The 19,353-nt window shown below is 41.4% G+C and overlaps 1 protein-coding gene and 1 long non-coding RNA gene across 2 annotated transcripts in view; one reads left to right on the forward strand and one right to left on the reverse strand.

Annotated features, from left to right (window-relative positions):
• The first annotated feature begins 1,449 nt into the window (after nt 1–1,449).
• On the forward strand, nt 1,450–17,971 carry LOC309634972. Its single transcript, XR_014248543.1, has 2 exons — nt 1,450–1,583; nt 17,512–17,971. It is a non-coding gene; the product is annotated as an uncharacterized lncRNA (long non-coding RNA).
• Nucleotides 14,472–19,353, reverse strand: part of STX11 (syntaxin 11) — a 40,949-nt gene continuing 36,067 nt past the window's right edge. Inside the window, exon 2 of the mRNA XM_082405568.1 lies at nt 14,472–15,923. Within this exon, the coding sequence (XP_082261694.1) occupies nt 15,055–15,918 (864 nt within the window). The 5' untranslated portion in view covers nt 15,919–15,923 and the 3' untranslated portion in view covers nt 14,472–15,054. The remainder of the gene's footprint in view (nt 15,924–19,353) is intronic.

The raw sequence follows: 19,353 nt of genomic DNA on the forward strand, positions 1-19,353 counted from the left end.
GAGCGCGGCGCCATTCGCCCTCCCGACTGGCTTCAGACGCAATGTCGGGGACCTCCTCTCTGTTCCCAGACCCTCCCTTGCACCTAGATGTTTATGTTCTCGTATCTTAACTGTTTTGCAGTGCCCTCCTTCCTGCCTGTGCACAAGAGATTTCAGTTCGTCCTCTCAGTTGACTTCCTTTTCCAGGGCTTTCGCGCCATTCTCCACCACACAGGACCTGGAAGCCACCACAGAGCCAAGGCTTCTGTGTTCTGGAGCGTCAGGGAGCCTGGGGACTGAGCCACCATCCGGCAGCCACGCCCTTGTTGAGACAGTGCAGGCAGCTTTGACCGAGACCTTACGTCATCCAGGAGACTGTACGCATTCACGTCACCAACTGGCTCCTCACCCACTGGGTCACACTGTGAGAAACCCATTGCCCTGCCACCTCCTGGACACCTGTGATCCCTGGGAACACTGCCCTGACCTGTGGAGGCCTTCGCCCAGCCTGCTGCCCTGGTTCTCTGAGTTCCAGTCAAGAACATGACCGCCCCTGAGGGAGCTCCCCCGGATAGTAGTGGATGAAATTGTCCCCTACCCGCTTTGCCACTTAACATAGTGAGGGATCAGTGGCCTGTGTCTACATTCCGGCCTCAACACTATCCCTCCCGCTGAACGTGAGGCCTGGCCCTCCAGGAGCGTGCAGTCAAGAACAGGGATAGAGCATTTCCTCCCGCCTGGCCCTGCCCTGCTGAGAGAAGAAGGGGAACTTGGACTCTTGCCAGGGTCTAGAGACATTTGTGTGATGATGACACAGGATCACCACCCACTAACTCACCATCTCCATCTCGGAGGCTAAGTTCTGGCTTGTGCCTTAGGAAGCAGGCCTCAACATGGAGGAAGTTCCCGAAACGTCAGAAGAGTGTTCAAAAGATGCTGGCGACTGCAAGGCATGACAAATATCCACTTGAATGTCAGGACAAAGTGTGAAAGGCACGGTGCAATGACACTTGTTATAACTGACGATATTAGAGAGCAAATGACAATATTAAGATAGATTTTATAACATTGGAATGGCTTCATGTTCGGGAAATTGCATTTGACATACTTCTTATGGGGAAATGTTTCCCTCTATTTAAACTATTTTTCACTGTGTGTTTGTTTAAGCCATGACATTCTTTATGCATTCTATGGTGGTTTAAAAAATATGTCTATAACTGCTTTGATACTCCTCCCTTCAAGACATAGAGCCTAATTCCCTTCTCCTTCAATGTGGGCTGGATCTTGTTTCTAAGGAGTAGAATAAAACAGAAGAGACAGTATGCAACCTCGGAGAGTAGGTCATCAAAAGGCACTGCTGCTGTCAACTTGGTTTCTCTCTGTCGGATGATTCCCTCTGGAGGAAACCAGCTGCCATGTCCGGAGCAGCCTTTTGAGAGGCCCATGTGGGGAAGAGCAGTCAGCAAGGAACTGAGGTCTCAGCCCAGTCAAGCCTTCGGATGACTATAGCCCTGGCCAATATCTTGACTACAACCTCTTGAGAGACCCTGAATCAGAACCACCTAGCGAAACCCTGATTTCCTGACCCTCAGAAACTACATAAGGTAAATATTTTTGTGTTATTTTTATGCAGCTATAGATAACTAATAGACAAACTAGCCAGAGTTAGTATCTCTAGCTTTGACAATGTATTCACAGGCATATATTTTGTTTCCATACATGTTATCTTAAAAAACCCTGCTGATGGCAACACCAATTGCCTAAGATAATGGGGGACAAACTAGATCACTTTTACATGATTGGTAGGAGTGTAAAATGGTATGACCACTCTGCACAAAATTTGGCATTTCTTAAAAGAAACAAACATACAACTACCATAGGACCCAGCAATTGCACTCATGAGCATTTATCCCAGAGAAATGAAAACTTACACACACACACACACACACATACACACACAGACATTTGTTGCACTTTAATCAATTCATGATAGCCCAAAACAAACAAACAAAGACCCTGCTGACCCTTTTGCTAACATTGAACTTTCCTTCTTCCATTTGTTTCCAAACTCTTGAATGGAGTTGCCCAAACTTTCCAAGTCCACTCATTTACTTTCACTTTTCCCCAGAATCCTCTGCTGTGTGGCTTCTAGTTTTCTCTCTCTTTATCTTTTCACAATGAGAGTATCTTTACTAAAAGACATTCAAACTGTGAAAGCTGTATGAAGTTCAAACAATACAGAAGTGAATAAAGTAGAAGAATGCATAACCCCTTTCCACAGCCCATGTCATTCCAGTTTTACTGAATTGGGACCCCTTGGCCCTTAGAGATGCTAAGCCATTTTCTGTCTCTCTCCTCCTGATTCTTTCTGCCCAGCTCTCCTCCAAGGCCCAGCATAAACCCTACCTTCCCACCACACACAGAATTGTAAACTGAAATGAGTATTAAGTTATACTTACCTGTAAATATGAGAGTACAAAACTTAGGAAGTTCCAAATTAGACTGCAGAAGCATCCTTATAACTCTGCCTGATCTTATTTATTGTAATAATTAAGGTATGTGATAACATTAGGATAACAGTAAGGTATGTGATAACATATTATTTTTAGTGACATAATTTTCTAAGTTATAGAATTTAAATTTTTGTCTCAAATCTCATGAAATGTAGAATACACATTTCCTATATATTAAGCAGCATATAAATTAGTCTTTTTGTCCATAATTAAGGGTTGTTGTTATGACAACAATGATTTTTTCTACAGAGGAAACAAGAGGCAGCAGGATGTCATAATGTAAAGATGTTATTTAGGCTGTGGAGTCAATAGATCTAGTTCAAATTCTGATTTTTTCCAAGCTGTGAGGCAATATACTTAACGTCTTCAAGTCTCAGTTTCCTCATCTGTAAAGTGGGAATAATAACACCTACCTCAGAGAAATGTGACAATTAAGTGAAAAAAATATATGTAAAGTATCTAGCAGGGTGCTTGGCTGGAGGTGGGCTCCTGTGATAGTCGGTGTTTGTTGCTTTTGCCACAGCCATTCCCGGTTTGATTTCGAGAAAGGTAGACTCCGCCCCCTGCCCCAGGGGGTGAATTATTTTTGGCCTTTTGCAAGTAATTGGCCTGGGGCAGGGATAAGGGAGAGAGTGGGCCAGTGATCCAGTTCTGGCTAATGAGAGATAAGGAAAGTTGGCTGGGGCTTCTGAGAAAGAATTAAAAAAAAAAAAAAAGTCTTGGGAAGTGAAAGCTTGTGCTATTCCTTCCCTTTTTCTTCCTGCCTTCAATGAGCTGGTGTGAAATGAAGTTCTTGGAGCTGTGTTAGCATCCTGTGACTACAAGGGGACAAGCCAATGGATAAGGAGCTAACACCCAAAGATGTCAGAAGGATAGGTTTGAAGGAAACTGCCCTTCGAGACCGTTATGAGCCAAAGCTAGCCAGAAACTATCTACCTCCAATCTGCCTGAGGTATGGGATAATTAACACGTCTTGAAATATATGCCAGTGGTTCTCAAAGCATCCGGATCACCTGGGAACTTGTTGGAAATGCAAAGTCTCAGGCCCCACCCCAACTTCCTGAATCTGTGTCTCAGAATTGGGTGATTGTGAGGCATGCTCGGGTTTTGATGGCCCTGTTTTCACCGTAGGTTTCTGAGGAAACGTTTCCTAAGGGCTCAGACAGTATGTGTAGCGTAGCGTGGATGAAGGGTTCTACAGTATTCCGCAAAGGTTGCTTCCTTGACTGATTCCCCATTATTGGCGTGATTTCTCATCATTTATCTTTTTTCCCCTAAGTGAGCCTGTCTCCTGAGGGTGCACTTGCTGTCTTTCTGTGTTTAAATAAATATACAAATGATTGCGTGGAACCCTGACGCTGCCTTCTCCTCAGGTGTGTCTTGTCTTTGATAGACTCTTCACTTTCACTTTACCAGAAATCTCTCACTTCCAAATTTCATCCTAACACCCTATTATTTCAACATCAGTTAAACCCTTCAACTTCCAGGTTACTTTTAAACCCCCTCCATATCTCAACAGTGAAGAAATATGGCCGTATCATAGATTTTCAGAGTATTATTGAGACAGGCTGGCACCTGGGACCTGGGACCCTTTGCTGCAGTGCTTACACCTGGACCAACATCTCCTTGAGGAACAGGATACAAAGAAACTATAAGGAACTAAAAAATAACTGCGTACATGCGCAGCTGGGGCAGATTATGAACAACAAGATACGAAAAGACCAAAAACCCAACTGCTACTTCTGAGGAGTCAGGAGCAAAAGCAGGGTACTGCGCATGACCCCTGCACACAGCACCGCCAAGGGGGTGGGCAGACCACCTAAGTCACCCTTGCGGCCCAACGCATGCATCTGGCCCTGCCCTCACCCGTTTAAGGGACCACCTCACCCCTCTCAGGGAGCGAGCGAGGGAACGTGTTACTTGTTTTTGCTCCCTTGGGCTGCAGCCCAAGTCCCAGTAAAGCCTTGCCTGAATTTCTTGTCTGGCCTCTTACCAGTTTCTATTGATTAAAGAGTCCAAGGTCTTATCACTAAGCAGCATCAACACTAGGACATATTTTCTCATCTGAAGGTGAGAACGAGAAGCATTCTGTTGCTTACATTGGGGATTACGAAATACTTTCCAGGCACTTTCAGACACCTGAGTGTGCAATTCTTCTGGGTTCCAAAGAACAGAGTTGATGGCTGAGCGAGTGTGAGGTCAACCAACCCTGACTGCTGAAATTGTGGTGAGGCTTTTTCAGACAGCTCTGGGCCGGAGATACCACAAAGGGATGCAAGGTTGCTGGGACATGGGACAAGGGTCGGGCGACGGAGGTTTGTATTGCCTGGTGCCTTCCATCTTCCAGCAATTCAGGGCTCAACTACAGAGAAGTCCAGTGGGAATTTTGCAAAGGACTCCTAGCCTGCTTTCAAAAGGGTTCTTTACTCTCTCCTCCCTTCCCCCTCATCTTTTGTCTTCCAATTTCACTAAAGACAAACTTTGTTTTATAGAGCAGTGAGTTAGCATTACTTTACCGTGAGAAGCACTTTACATGTTACCTCATTTTATTCATTTTACCTAATTTTCCCCATTTCTGTTTTAGTTCTTTATTCTTTAAGTGTTCTGCCTCTATCTTGTTTTCCTTACTTTGTCTTTATTTGCATTGTCTTTCAAAGTATTATTACTTTACATCCAACTGAAGTTATATTTATTCCTTGTTTAGATTTTTTCTTAATCTCTACTAGTTTTGATTTTATTTTACATATTGTAGCTTTTAATTTTTATTTTATAATTAAATCTGGTTATTTTATCTTGTAATCACTTTTCATGACATTTCTATTTTAACCCTTATATTTTAATTTTAACCGTTTAGTTTTTCTTAATTTTCTTTCTTCCTTGTGTTATTATACTTAATTTTTTTTTCAGGGATATTTATTTTACTTCGGGTTTTGGGCAAGTAAGAAATATGGCCTCAGGAAGTGGCAGTGAGGAAAGGCCACATCTCTGTCCCCAGTTTCCACAACAAGGAGAGGGACAATCTAACAAAAGGTAGGGTCTTCCTGCAGCCACTCAGGATGAGACTCAGACTCAGTTGGCTAGATATTAAAGGGCAGGGTGAACTTAGAAAATGTCATACAGGGGGACACCCAAATTAAATATCATATATATGTTGGGTGACCGTACAGTTTATCATCCAAACTCAAGACACTTGTGAAAGTGAAAGGAGAAGCTATTAAAAGTTATGCTGGGACAACAGGTCTGCAAGAAGCTGGTTCCAGGCACCTTACATATGTAAAAGAAATATGTATGCAAGTTTGGACAAGAGTTAAGTAATATCAGCTCTGCCCTTAATAGACGTTTATTTATTTATTTTTTAAAATTTTAATTAATTAATTAATTTATGGCTGTGTTGGGTCTTCGTTTCTGTGCGAGGGCTTTCTCTAGTTGTGGCAAGCAGGGGCCACTCTTCATCGCGGCGCGCGGGCCTCTCACTATCGCGGCCTCTCTTGTTGCAGAGCACAGGCTCCAGATGCGCAGGCTCAGTAGTTGTGGCTCACGGGCCTAGTTGCTCCGCGGCATGTGGGGTCTTCCCAGACCAGGGCTCGAACCTGTGTCCCCTGCATTGGCAGGCAGATTCTCAACCACTGCGCCACCAGGGAAGCGCAATAGACGTTTATTGAATGAACAACCACACTGAAGATTAGATAAACTTAAATGTAAATCAAAACATAATTCCTGATGTGTGAAGCTTTCTCGTTGGGTCAATTAGGAAAATCCAGACAGAAACTTGTAACTGCCTTTACAGCCCACGTATCTGGTGTGCATTTTGGATTGCATTATTAACCACACAATAGCCCACAAATATTCATCTTTTTTTTTTTAAAGTATAAACAGCAATTGTTTAATTTCATTTGGTTGTGGACAGAGAGGAGGAAAGAACTGAATGAAGGTGATTCACATGTTTTGCCTCTAGCTATCTGGGAGGGTAATGATTCCATTAACTGAAGGAGGTCCATCAGAGGAAGAACAGAATGCTGAGTTGGAGGAGCCTATGGGACATTCAGGAAGAGAGGTCAAGCAGACAGTAGGATATAAAAGTATGCAGTTCAGGTGACAAATCTAGGCTAAAGATGTAGGTTATTGCGTGCGTGGCTCAGGCAAACATCTGAGTGTCCCACGGTGCACGCGGAACAACAGGTGGGGGAGGGGCAGCCCCAGGATGTTGCTGTGTCATGTCTAGTGATCCCAGGACATGCTTGGGCAGTACCCAGCTGCATTCATCATGAGCTCACCCCTGCTACTCAAAAACAATATTTTTCAAAGGTGAGAATAAGAGGAGTCTTGCAAGCAGAAGAAGAAGAGTCTAGCTTGGGTGCCACCTGCTCAGGGAGGTTGCCCACTTACACTGACAGCACCTGGGTACATTGGGTACAGTTGAGACTGTATGTTTCCTCCTTATCAGGCAAACTAAAGAGAGCTGCTGGGGTCATCAGTGACCAATCTTCTCTCCACAAAGGCTTGGAAATTATCACCATAGGGTAGAAAAACCATGGGATGGATGAGATCAACCACAAAGGAGGTACAGAGAAGAAAGAGTCAAGGGTAGACTCCTTGGCCATTTCACATGACAGTGTGTGGGCTAACTCATCTGACCCAATACTCTGAAAAATAGATGAGGTACCTCTGTGTTTTTATGCTACCAAGCGCTGGGGAGCAGTCATTTCCCTCCCCTTTTTTCTTAGTTGCCTTAACCACATCTGATGATTTATTATAGCTGTGTAGTGTGCAGGTGTAGCTATAGAGAAGGCAAATACTGTCAACTAAGCCCACACAGGGTATGTGGACATTGACAAATCACAGCCTCTTTCTCCTGTCAAATAAATCAGAGGAGTTGGTAATATAAATCTGAATGCATGAATATTTCCTTTTGTTTTGTTTTGTTTTGGCAATATACTTTAAGGAGGTAATTCAGTTGTTCAGTTGCTACATGGTGTACCTTTAATTCCAGGAGTTTTTGTTTGAGGTGTAAACTGTAGTATCTATTTTGTTTTTAAGTCTTTGTGAAAATTTTGAAAATGTATATATATATATATATATATATACATATATATATATATATAAATATATAAATTTATATATTATACATTTTATCATATATATACATATAAATTTTCTTCTGAATAAAAAAGCAGACCAAGCAAAGAAACAATAGACTAAATGGAATTAGTAGCATCAGTCTCTCCTAATTTTATTAACTGTTAAAGAATAATGCAATAGTTGGATGAAGAGAGGAGTGGTAATTATATTTTATCAAACTATGAGGCACAATTTTTTCATTTTTTCTTTTTTACAAAAAAAAGTAAAAGGAAAATAAATTAATATGCAAGTGAATATAAAGGCTCTGAGTTATCAGAAATCTATACAGGCCTTTAGGTGTTAGTAGGAATTTCCAAAATTTTCAACCCACTTACTACATTGAATTTAAGCCCAAACAAAATTATATTATAGAATATCATAGTACATAATTTAACCAAATTATACTCACAGGGCATATACAGAGGGAAAAAAAAAAGATAACGTACCAACTTCTAGTTGAAACCATTGTCCCTGTTGACATGTCAGCCGAGTAAGTCGTTTGCTCACAATTTCTATTTGTTAGTGCACAGATGAAAATCAATTGGGTTCGTTCACAGGAAAGTTTACTTTCAGTATTTTCAGCTTCATGTCCCCTGATCCCACTCTGCTCTTTTGGGTGTCCACAGTTATCTTACTGTCTGACCTTAGGAACTGGTCATCCTTCCTTCTTCCTTTCTTTCTTCTTATTTTAACTCTCAAATTCATTCACACCACTGGATGATGCCTTGCGAAAATATTTATTTTAAGCCTCTTGTGTCTTATCAAGAAGGAAAGGATTTCTCTTCACCATTTTTATATTCCCCAGTGTGTTCTGCCAGTCATTTTTAATGTGACACTGAAACTCTTTATCAGTGAGAAGGGCTGCTAATAAAGCTATGGTTTCCTTTTGGAAATGAGCACTTGTTGCAAAGTTATTTCACATATTGATAACCGCCAAGGCAGGATGCCAAACACAAGAAGCTCCCCTACTGATGAGTCCCAGCATTGAAAGAACAGGCACTTTCTTTCATCTCCCAGACAGATTTACTTTCTCCTGGGTCTGTGCATGTTTTAACATCTTGCCACTCAGTAACATTTCTTGTTTGACAGGTTTCTTCCATGAACCAGGTTACCAAGTGCGATGAAGATCATGAAGAGAGGCTGTTACCTCATCTATGCCCTTTTAAGGGTGCTTTAGACCAGGGGAAACCACAGGGCAGGGCAAAAGAATAAACTAGTTAAAACATTCCTAGCCGCAAGAGAAATTCCTGTTTTGTCACGTGCAGGCTAAATAATTTCTTTTTATCTAAGGGTGACATTCCTTGTATGTCCTCTCTACCCCCTGGAGATTCTCTTCTTGATTTGGTCCAAAACCGTCTTTTGAAAGAGTTGGAGCACCAGCTGCTGGCAGCTGGGAGGCACATAACAGTAGGTCTGCCAGGACGGCTTCAACAGGGAGAGAGTGAGGCCTTGCAGCCCAGCCGAGCTCAGAGCTCAAAGAAAGGGCAGTTTGGGGTCCTCCAATCTCTCCTTGATCTTCAACTCCTGCAGCAGAAGGAATGGCCTTGCCAGTTATTTCTCTGCACAGTATACCTGCAGTTGAACATTTTTGTATTGAGTGAGTATTATGGATCCCTAAAGAGCCTGTATGTGTGTGGGGGGTGAGGGGATGCCCCTGACACACTCAGGAAAATGGACTGAGGCATCTCAGGGGAGCCTCATAAAAAGAGACTTCAGTGATTGAGGACAGTTTGGGACTGTTGCTCAAAGCCACCACCCTGAAACACAGCCTTTTATGACTAGAAGCAGGGAGCTAAGTATTTTGCATAAATTACCGCACTAGATGCCGCGTGAGAGAGGAATATGTACAGCTGAAACCCAAGCCAACACATTTTGTCCACAATTTTTAAAATAATCTGTTTCATTTGAATGGAAGAAGAAAGAGGGAAAAAATCCCTTCTTAAAAAGTTTTACAACTTTCTTTGCATCCCACCTTGGTCTGTACCTTTAATAAGGTACAGAGTCTTCCTGGCCCTACCTCGTGGCAGCCAATCCTGGTCTCGATTTGCCCCCAGTTCTGCCCACTTCAGTCCCTATGACTCAGATCTTCATCCTCTCTCTGTGCAACCTTTTCAGACTGACCATTCCCTTGGATGATCTGCTTCTCCCCAAGTAGCTTTTTCTCCAATCCCATTTCTCTTCCTCTCACCAAGACTTCACCCTGCTCCCAGGACACTGCCCCCTACTCTGGGCCCAGCACCCAGCACAGGACTGCATTCTTAGCTTCCACTTCTTAGAAAAAATAAGATGGTAATATTACTTCACAGAATTGTCATAAAAATACGAAATCAAAGCATCTTGTAGGGGAGTTCCCTGGTGGGCTAGTGGTTAGGATTTCAGGCTTTCACTGCCAGGGCCAGGTTCGATCCCTGGTCGGGGACCTGAGATCCCACCAGCTGGTGGCGAGGCCAAAAAATAAAGAAAAGTGTTATACCAACAGGCATTGTTATGTTGGTTGAACATGTTTGCTGTGGGAGGACTGTTGAGCAAAGTGTGGTCAGATCCAGATTGGTGCCCACCAAGTAAACAAACCGAAGAAACAGAGGGGGCATGAGTGTAGAACAGATATGAGGTATCATCTATCTCCAAGAACACTTAGAAAACTGAGGCACTGCTCAGTGTCAGCCAGTGAGCTTTGGTACGTGTAGATATGTATTCGTTCCCTCTTCATTCTTTTCCTACCTTGTTCCATAATAGATTTATGGAGGCTTAGAACAAATCTCCAAGTGTGGGTACCCTAGGCAGGTAAAAGGGGCATATAAGTGGAGACCACATCGATGGGGAAGTATAAAGATCCTGACATAGAAACACATTCAGTACATGCGTGTTCCTGTTAAATGGCTTTAGGTGCATCTTTGTTTGGGATAGCGAGACTGAGCACATGCAAATAGCTGGGCCTATCTGAAAATAGAGAGATAAGGATATATATTATTAATATATATACATATGTATTTATATATATGTATGTATGTGTGTAATTTGCATGCTGTGTTCTTTTTACCCACTATAGAATGTTATGGGATGCTGGGAAACTGAGAGAGGGCTATGTCTAAAGAGTTCGCTATAGGACCATGAAAATGTACTATTTATCGATAGATTAGGAAAAACAGAAAAGGTCCAAGAAGTGGCTAGGGATGTTGCAATTAAATTGGGGTATAAAATACTTAAAACATAAACATCAAGAATTAAAAAATGACAGTTTTGGGGACTTGTCTCTCACTCCTCATTTTTTAGGATATCACTAGTATTAAAGCATCCTATGCAGTCCCACTCAGATCATCCGTTCAGAAAGTCTTCTTTCTCACCAGTATATATATATAGTCTTTACAACAAAGTTTCTAGTGTATGAGGACATCTTGTCCATTCTTTATAACACATGTAGGTAATAAAGATGCTCAATATTTATATGATGGTGAAGTTATTACACTCTAGATCCAGTTCATTTTCCATTTCTAATAGTCCTATTTTATTAATTCCAGTGATTTTCAATTCTGCTATCAAAAGCCAGTCAACTGTTACTCTGATTACAAATGGATGTTTCAAACTATTACAAATGAGTGACTTGCATGCTGCAGTTCGAGATGCCTTGCATATTTTGAAGAGAGGCATCTGATGGTAGAAAATAGAATGGCAGGATTTATACAGAGAATCCAAGACTACCATTACCCTATTTTATTATTTTTAAGTTATGCATAATATTCAGTAGTTTCCTGTCAAGATAGGAAGTTTACACTGTAGAGCCTGACAAATATTTGCATATGACATTTAACTATAAAGCATTGGTACAAGAAGAACCCTGTTCTCTTTCCAAGTTGTTATCTTGAAAGGCCATAAACTTACTCTTGTGATGTCACAGTTCAAACATTTTCATACTATTGATCGGCTTTTTATTTATTTATTTATTTATTTATGGCTGAGTTGGGTCTTTGTTGCTGTGCACGGGCTTTCTCTAGTTGCAATGAGCAGGGGCTACTCTTCGTTGCGGTGTGCGGGCTTCTCATCGCGGTGGCTTCTCTTGTTGCGGAGCACGGGCTCTAGGCGCGTGGGCTTCAGTAGTTGTGGCACGCAGGCTCAGTAGTTGTGGCTCATGGGCTCTAGAGAGCAGGCTCAGTAGTTGTGGCACACGGGCGTAGTTGCTCCGCGGCCTGTGGGATCTTCCTGGCCCAGGGCTCGAACCCGGGTTCCCTGCATTGGCAGGCGGATTCTTAACCACTGAGCCCAGGGAAGTCCCCTGATCAGCTTTTTATAAATTCTAACTCTTATTATCCTGGATAACAATGCATCCTAGGTGAGCATCTTTCCTATTTTTGATATTTCTGGAGATGTCACCACCTATAGTCTGTGGCTGTGACTGCAGGGTTTGGCATTTGGCCAGTTAGGAGTCACTGCATATGTTAAAATAGCTTTAAAAGATTTCCACCTTCAGCCCCTGAAGGATCTATTGTTTTGTGATTGGTTCTTTCATTTTGTACATAAGTGACATCAGTGTATGAAATTTGCAGATTTGCCACAAAGTCTTCTTCTTACCCAGAGTCACCTTGCAGAGTTTGCCAAATGAGCGTCACAGGATCAGGTAAACCCCTCTACAGCACCTCTTGGTGGCACTGGAGCACCCTTTCCTAAGGAAAAAGCCAGCATTTCACCCACTTCTTGGCACCACAGTCAGAGCTAGGAAGGGCTTCTGGGAAACAGGGCAGGATATGGGAAAAGCCAACTGATCCCTTTTCTTTAGTCTATTGTGACCTGGCCTCCACAGCTGAACTTCTTCTGGGGCTTTTTGACTCATAGCTTAGAAAGAATTAGGGGAAAACACTTGCCAAATTGAGCAGAACAGCTGCTTCCTGATTAACTATTTTTTGAGTGGAACATCCAATTTCATCTTCATAACATGCTTGGATATAAGGAATGAAATGCCACTGTGAAAACAATTCTTTCATTGTAAAAAAATTTTAAAACCCTATATTCAAAGAAGATAGGGTCTTGGGTTTTTTTATTCTATTTTGTTAAAGACTATTAACAGAAGAATATTTACCTTTCCTCAGAAGTTAATAACTATTAATTAATAGCAGCTCTCTCAGTCTACAAGAAAGTTATGCAATAATGAACATAGCACTTAGCATGTGCCAGGCACTGTCCTAAGTGCTTTTACATATTTAGTCATTTACTTCTTCCAACAACTCTATGAGGTAGGTCCTATTATATCCATTTTACAGATGAGGAAACTGAGGCACAGGGAGGTTATGTGCCCAAATTATATAGTTGGTATATGGCAAAGTCATGTTTTGAACTCAGAGAGTAGGGTCCTGAATCTGTGTTCTTAACCACTATGCCACACCCAGACAGTTACTAAAAACCAGGAAGAAAAATTCTTGCCTTCTCAATAAGCAACAGTACACTAATCTCTTAGTATACTAAAGTGAAGTTTTTACCTAATTCTCCAATGTGAAATGTGGGGAATTAAAAAATACATAGAGCCAGCAAACTCCTTGACTTTTATGAATGATTCCAAACGAAGAAACTGCTTTATGGGTTGAATTCATGAACTATTCTCTCTTATGGAAACTAGCTGGTGGCCTGTATTTCCAATATCTCTTCCCTACCATGAAAGACATAGCAATGGAGCTGTGTGAAGACTTTTTTTTTTTAGAGAAAGTTAATTAGGTCATAGGTGAAACCTATCCCTGGAGTTAGCTGAGAAAGACTTGGGAGAAACCTGAGAAGAGCCCAGTGGGACTTGGTTTCCACGATTCTCATATTTAACCATGAAATTAAAATTAGGATCAGGGCTAGACGTCATGGTCATAAGCAGATTAGTCAGTGAGTTCCAAAGAGTTCACATACTCTTCTTTTTACTCCTTTTAAAAGTTCACTGTCTGAAGGACCCGAGAATAATGACCACTGAATAAACTCTCTCTTTTATTAATAAATAAGTAGAAAGAGTTAAGAGTTGACTTAAAAGAAAGACAGGAAACATGGTAAGTGCAGGTAAGGGCATTGCAAAGCTTGCAAATGAAACCAAATCTCCAAAACATGATGATTTTGCTGAACTATTATAAATAACTCAGGAGAGAAGGCAACATACCCCACATGAATTATTTTTCATCCCCCCCCATTCAGAGTTCCATCCAGTTGTTGAAGCCTCAAGCAGGTAGTAGAAGAATTTTTTAAAAGAGTAATTGAAAACGTAGACTAAGATTTAAATGGTCAACACACAAATGCATAAACAGGATGTTTATAATGTAATGTTTATTAAACTAACATGAAAACCAGAATTATTTTATTTTAAATTACTACATTTCCATGCATGAAAAGAATGGGTCACAGTAAAACAAAAGTAATTATTTCTAAGACCGTTTTTTAATATTTCTAGTTCTGTATGCATTTTCAGAATTTGACACCTGTTCTTTACCATAGTAACCAACACAGAGTTGTTCAAAATAAAGTTTTGACCCAAACTGGACTATGGAGATGCAGATGGGAGTGAGATGAACTCATAACAAGCAAACCAACACCAACAACCAGTAAAAATGTTTCATCGATATTTATATACCATATTTACAAAAGTAAAGTTAAACCAACTGGTCATTATGTACGTGCATTAGTAAATATTGGTAGTTTACATTTACATATATGTGCGTTTGTAATCAAGTACAAAGATAAATTTTAAATTATTTTTATTTATGAAAAATATATATAATGTGACAAACATACTTCAATTTGAGTGCTTGTTCAATACTCAGTGCTTAAAAATCTTTGGAAAAAAAACTCCCAAAATACACTCTGATGGAAGATATTAAAAGTAAAGAGGTAAGGAAATAATAGTAAGTGTTAAATGTGATTTTAATAAGTAGAGGAGGTGAGCAGAAAGAAGATATACATCCAGGTGGGAATCACATAGCATAAACCAGATGAAGAATCAGAAATGGAAGATGTGCAGTTTTTCCCAAGATCGGTTCACTCGAAAATGAACACAACAGAGGTACTTTCAGGATAGGGTAAATGAAGCCTTGATAACGAGTTCATACTGTGAGCCGATGCAGAACTGACTTCCTCCTGGAGGTCCATGTACAAACAGGCCTTGGACATCTACCGGAGAGTACGCTACCACGTCAGTTCCTTATTTGTCTTCCTTTAAGAGGCAAGGGTGCTATGTGCCATATAATGACCTCACAAAACTTCAGTAGGCATCTGTCCTTACAGATGAAACAGCGGGTGGGATCAACTCTCGTTCCAAGTACGAGCTGGACTGCAATTCTTGGACCTCGAGTTTTTTCCTTCTCTGAAGACTGAGGTCCCTAGGGATTAGGGCAACTCACCCCCAGTGCAGACAGCCTCAAAATCTTTCCCAGCGTGCTTCCCGGCCCATTCCGGTCGGGGATGGGGTGTGGCGGCCCGAGCCCGCCTGCTAGTTGAGGCAGGGGCAGCAGAAGCAGCAGACGGTCCGGCAGGGGTTCTTCTTCTTGTACCGCACGGCCTTGCTCACCTGCACCTTGGCCTGGCCGGTGTAGTCGAGGGTCTTCTGCACGTTGAGCTCGATGACGTCCAGGGTGTCCGCCTGCTGCTCCACCAGCATGGCCATCTGCAGGAAGAGGTCGTGCAGGTCGCGGATGCGGCTCTCCAGCCGCAGCATCTCGCGGTGGCGGCTCTCGATCTCGTTGAGGGCCGCCCGCGCGCCCTTCACGTCAGCCAGCAGGTTCTCGGAGAACACGTCCCACTTGCCTTGTTCGAACATGTCCTCGATCTGGTCGCCCGACACGTCCTTGCCCATGATCTCCAGCTGGCGCTGGATGCGGATCTTGCAGTTTTCGCGCTGCTTCATCTCGGCCTGGTTGTACTCGTGCATGGCGGCCTGGAAGGGGCGGGTGAGAGCGCTGTACTGTGCGCGCGCGATGCGCGCCACGGCCGAGTGCGCGCCGTGCTGGGCCTCGGCGTCCTCGCTCAGCGCCTTCATGGCGCTCAGCTTGCGGTGGATGCTCTCGCCCCGGGCCTTGATGTCCTTGGCGATCGAGTTGGTGTCGCGCTTGATGCTGCTGAGGCGCCGCATGGACGTGAGGAAGCGGGTGTTCTGCTTTCCCAGCCGCTTCACGTCGGCAGTCAGCTGCTGGTTTTCCTCCTGAAGGTCCTGGATGTCTCGGTACAAGGATTCCAGGATGTGGTCCGTCTCGAACACGATATCCTCGGGGGGCGAGTCAAATTCATTGTCCTTGTCTGGGAACTGCTGTTCATACCGCTTGGTTAACTCCACAAATTCTACTAGCCGGTCCTTCATTATGCCTGTAAATAGAGATACTGAGGTTAAATTCCTCAGAATTTAATTTATCGAGAGTCAGATGTTTGCACTGAGGGAATTAAAGATTGAAATAAAGAAACCTCCTGCTCACTGCTCAGCACTCCCAATGCTTTACTCCTGGGTGTAGGTAAGAAATGCACTAAAGGAGCTAAATGTTTCAGAACATTTTGCTTATGAGTAAAGGACTAACGTGACTGAGAGTCATGAACACACTTGTATTTTATAGCTTGTAGTGTCTCAGTGCAATAGCGGAGGTGCCCGGAACTCAATCAGCAATTTCAAATTTTAGATTGCATTGGGAATCCATCTCTTTTTCTTGCTTTACAGTTCTCCAATAATCGCAAATCAAAGCATACCAGAGAAAAGAAAAATAAGAAGAAAAGACTTGCAAGTATAATGATTGTTAATTAAGGCCAGTCAATTTACAAGGCTTTGGGGCCAACTCTTAAGTGTTGTCTATCCTGTGTCTATTTCAGCACTGGTGAGCATTCCTGTACATCATAAGAATATTTTTTTAATGATAGAAATCATGGTTTAATTTTTTACCTTAAAAATGTTATAAGAAAACATGCTGAAAGTAAAACAACAACAAATGAACAAAGACAAAAATCTAAAAAGGAAGTATAAAATTTGGAAGTTGAAATCTCCTTGCTCTTCTGCCTAATATCACCTGTACATACTTCAGTTTGAATGTGTTTGATACTCAGTGCTTAAAAATATTTGGGGGAAAACCCCCAAAATATATTCTACTGGAAGATATTAAGAGTAAAAGAGATAGAGAAATAGTTAAGTGTTTTATGTGATTTTAGTAAGTAGGAGAGGTGAGCAGAAAGAAGATATTTATCCAGGTGGGAATCACATAGCACATGCCAGATGAAGAATCAGAAGTGAAAGATGTTCAGCTTTTCCCGAGGTCCCTAGTGGGGTATCATTAACAAAACTTTTTTTAAAAAAGTTTTATATGGAAAATTTCAATCGTACACAACCCTAGTAGCAGTAATATAACTCCCATTTATCCATCACAGAGCAGCAATATTTGCCCATTTTCAATGGCTTCTTGAAACAATTTGGCAGCTCAAACAGCATTTCCGTGTTTTTATAAGAGTGATTCTAATCAGTTCCCTGCTTAGCAAGGCACAACAGTGTTCTCTATGTCCATATTTTTTCCAATGAAGTAAAAAACTTTCATTTTTAATAGCATGTATAGATGCCAAAATAATAAACATTTTGCCCTTTTATATAAGATTTTGTGGCTAGAAAGATTTCTTTCTACTATATAATTTGCAGAAAAGAGAGGGAAAATGTCAATAGCAACATTTAATGGCTACTCAATCTATCAGGGATCTTGCTCTCAAATTAGAAGCTTCTCTCAAGTTGAAGTAATTAATTTTACCGCCCCACTAATGGAATGCTGACAAGTTGGATTTAGTGATAAATGGAAAATGGTGAAATACTAACCACGGGTTCTTGTCTGCCATGGTCATTATTTACATAAATTAAGCAAGGTTTAATTCCATAGTGGTGATTTTTAATACAAGTTATCCTGCTTAAAATGCCATTTCTGCTTTCTAGTGACAAAAATCAATACCGGACTTTCTCAGTGATGGAGAAGGTGACTCCTAGACGCACAACTGAGAGGCAGAAAAAAGACCCAGGTGGACCAAAACTGTGCCTTCCCTGGCCTGAACTGCCTGATATCCAAATATTTCCTCATTTTGAACAAAATTTAAAGACAAACCACAAGTTGAGGGGGGGGATTTCAATATATGGCAGATAATGGGTTAACGTAATTAATGTATCAATATTAAAAACTCCTGCCTCCCCAAAACAAAAAAACCACTTGCCCAAACAAAGACGATGAAAAGGCAACTCATATAAGAAGAACTATAAATGCCAGCGAACACAGGGATAGTTAATATGTATCAGGTACTTACTGTAATGCCAGTAAACATGTTCTAGGCCCTTTTCATGTGCTACCCTCTTTAATCTTCATACGGACTTCATGAAGTAGGTGTTGCTATTATCAGAGTTGGTAAGTGAGTTTAAGGAGGTTAAGGAACGTACCCAAGGTCCCTGGTAAGTGAAGAGTCCGCCTCTAGGGTAGCCCCACTTAACAACTACAGTCAACTATCTCCAGCAGGTGTATAAAGGTGAGCATGAGGGACTTCACTATCAAAACAAGGAAATGCAAATTAAACCACTGAGATTTCTTTTTTCCCCCTAAGCTGGCAGGAGTTTTTTTAGATAATGATTTAAAAGAGAATTCTGTGAACGCTGAAAAAAATGCTTATAGGAGGGCAAATTGATAGAACCTTTCTGAGGGCAGTTTAATAATATGTATAAAAGCTTTTAAAATGTGTATTTGTTTTGTCTTAAGTACATTTATTCTAAGGATATATGCAGGGGTATGTGAAGCTCACTGCTGTAAATATTTTCATCACCACAGTTTTCACAGAAATTCAAAAATGATTTAAAGGCGCAAAAATGAGGTATTGACTGCCACATAATCACAGAGTTTAGAAGGCTATAATGGGATGAAAAGTGTAAATACCATTTTGGGTAGAAAAACTATGTAAAGGGAAGAGCATGAGCAGTGCTACCGTGCCTACATCCTGAAATAAAGACTTGAATAATACACATCAAAATGTAGTTTTCTTCAAATTGTGGAATTATAAATGGTTTTAGTTACTTCCTTGTGCTTTTCTGTATTTTCCAACATTTTTATAATGTCCATGTGGATTTATTAATTAAATGAAGCCCCAGAAAACTAGAAGTATTTGTTTAAAGGACTAACTTCTTTTTTTACTGAAAAATGTGAAAGTGAAATATTATATTTATTGCATTATTTTTTTAACATCTTTATTGCAGTATAATTGCTTTAAAATGTTAGTTTCTGCTGTATAACAAAGTGAATCAGCTATACGTGTACATATATCCCCATATCCCCTCCCTCTTGCATCTCCCTCCCACCCTCCCTATCCCACCCCTCTAGGGGGTCACAAAGCACCGAGCTGATCTCCCTGTGCTATGCAGCTGCTTCCCACTAGCTATCTATTTTACATTTGGTAGTGTATATACGTAAAGGACTAACTTTTTAAAGTCCTTCTTTAAGGTGCATGCGTTGCAATCAGGTTACCACCTTATATGACATGGGGAAAGTACATTAGTTGGCTAGCATCAAGTTGAGCTGTATTTATCTGCTTATGTTAGTATCCAATATATTCTACTCTGAAACAAGTGGATAGGACAGAGAATGGATCAATTTTGATGAACAAGGCAAGAAATGGTGACAGATGCAAGGAAGGCTTAGGAGGCGCTATCATGGGAGGTCAGGGGTGGTTAAGGGGCAGCATCACACACCAGAACATTAGGAGCCTGCTTGTTGGTCTCTCACTAGTCCTAGACAAGTCCCAG

Source organism: Balaenoptera borealis (genome assembly GCF_965194805.1).
Source record: "Balaenoptera borealis genome assembly, chromosome: 9".
Lineage (NCBI taxonomy): Eukaryota > Metazoa > Chordata > Mammalia > Artiodactyla > Balaenopteridae > Balaenoptera > Balaenoptera borealis.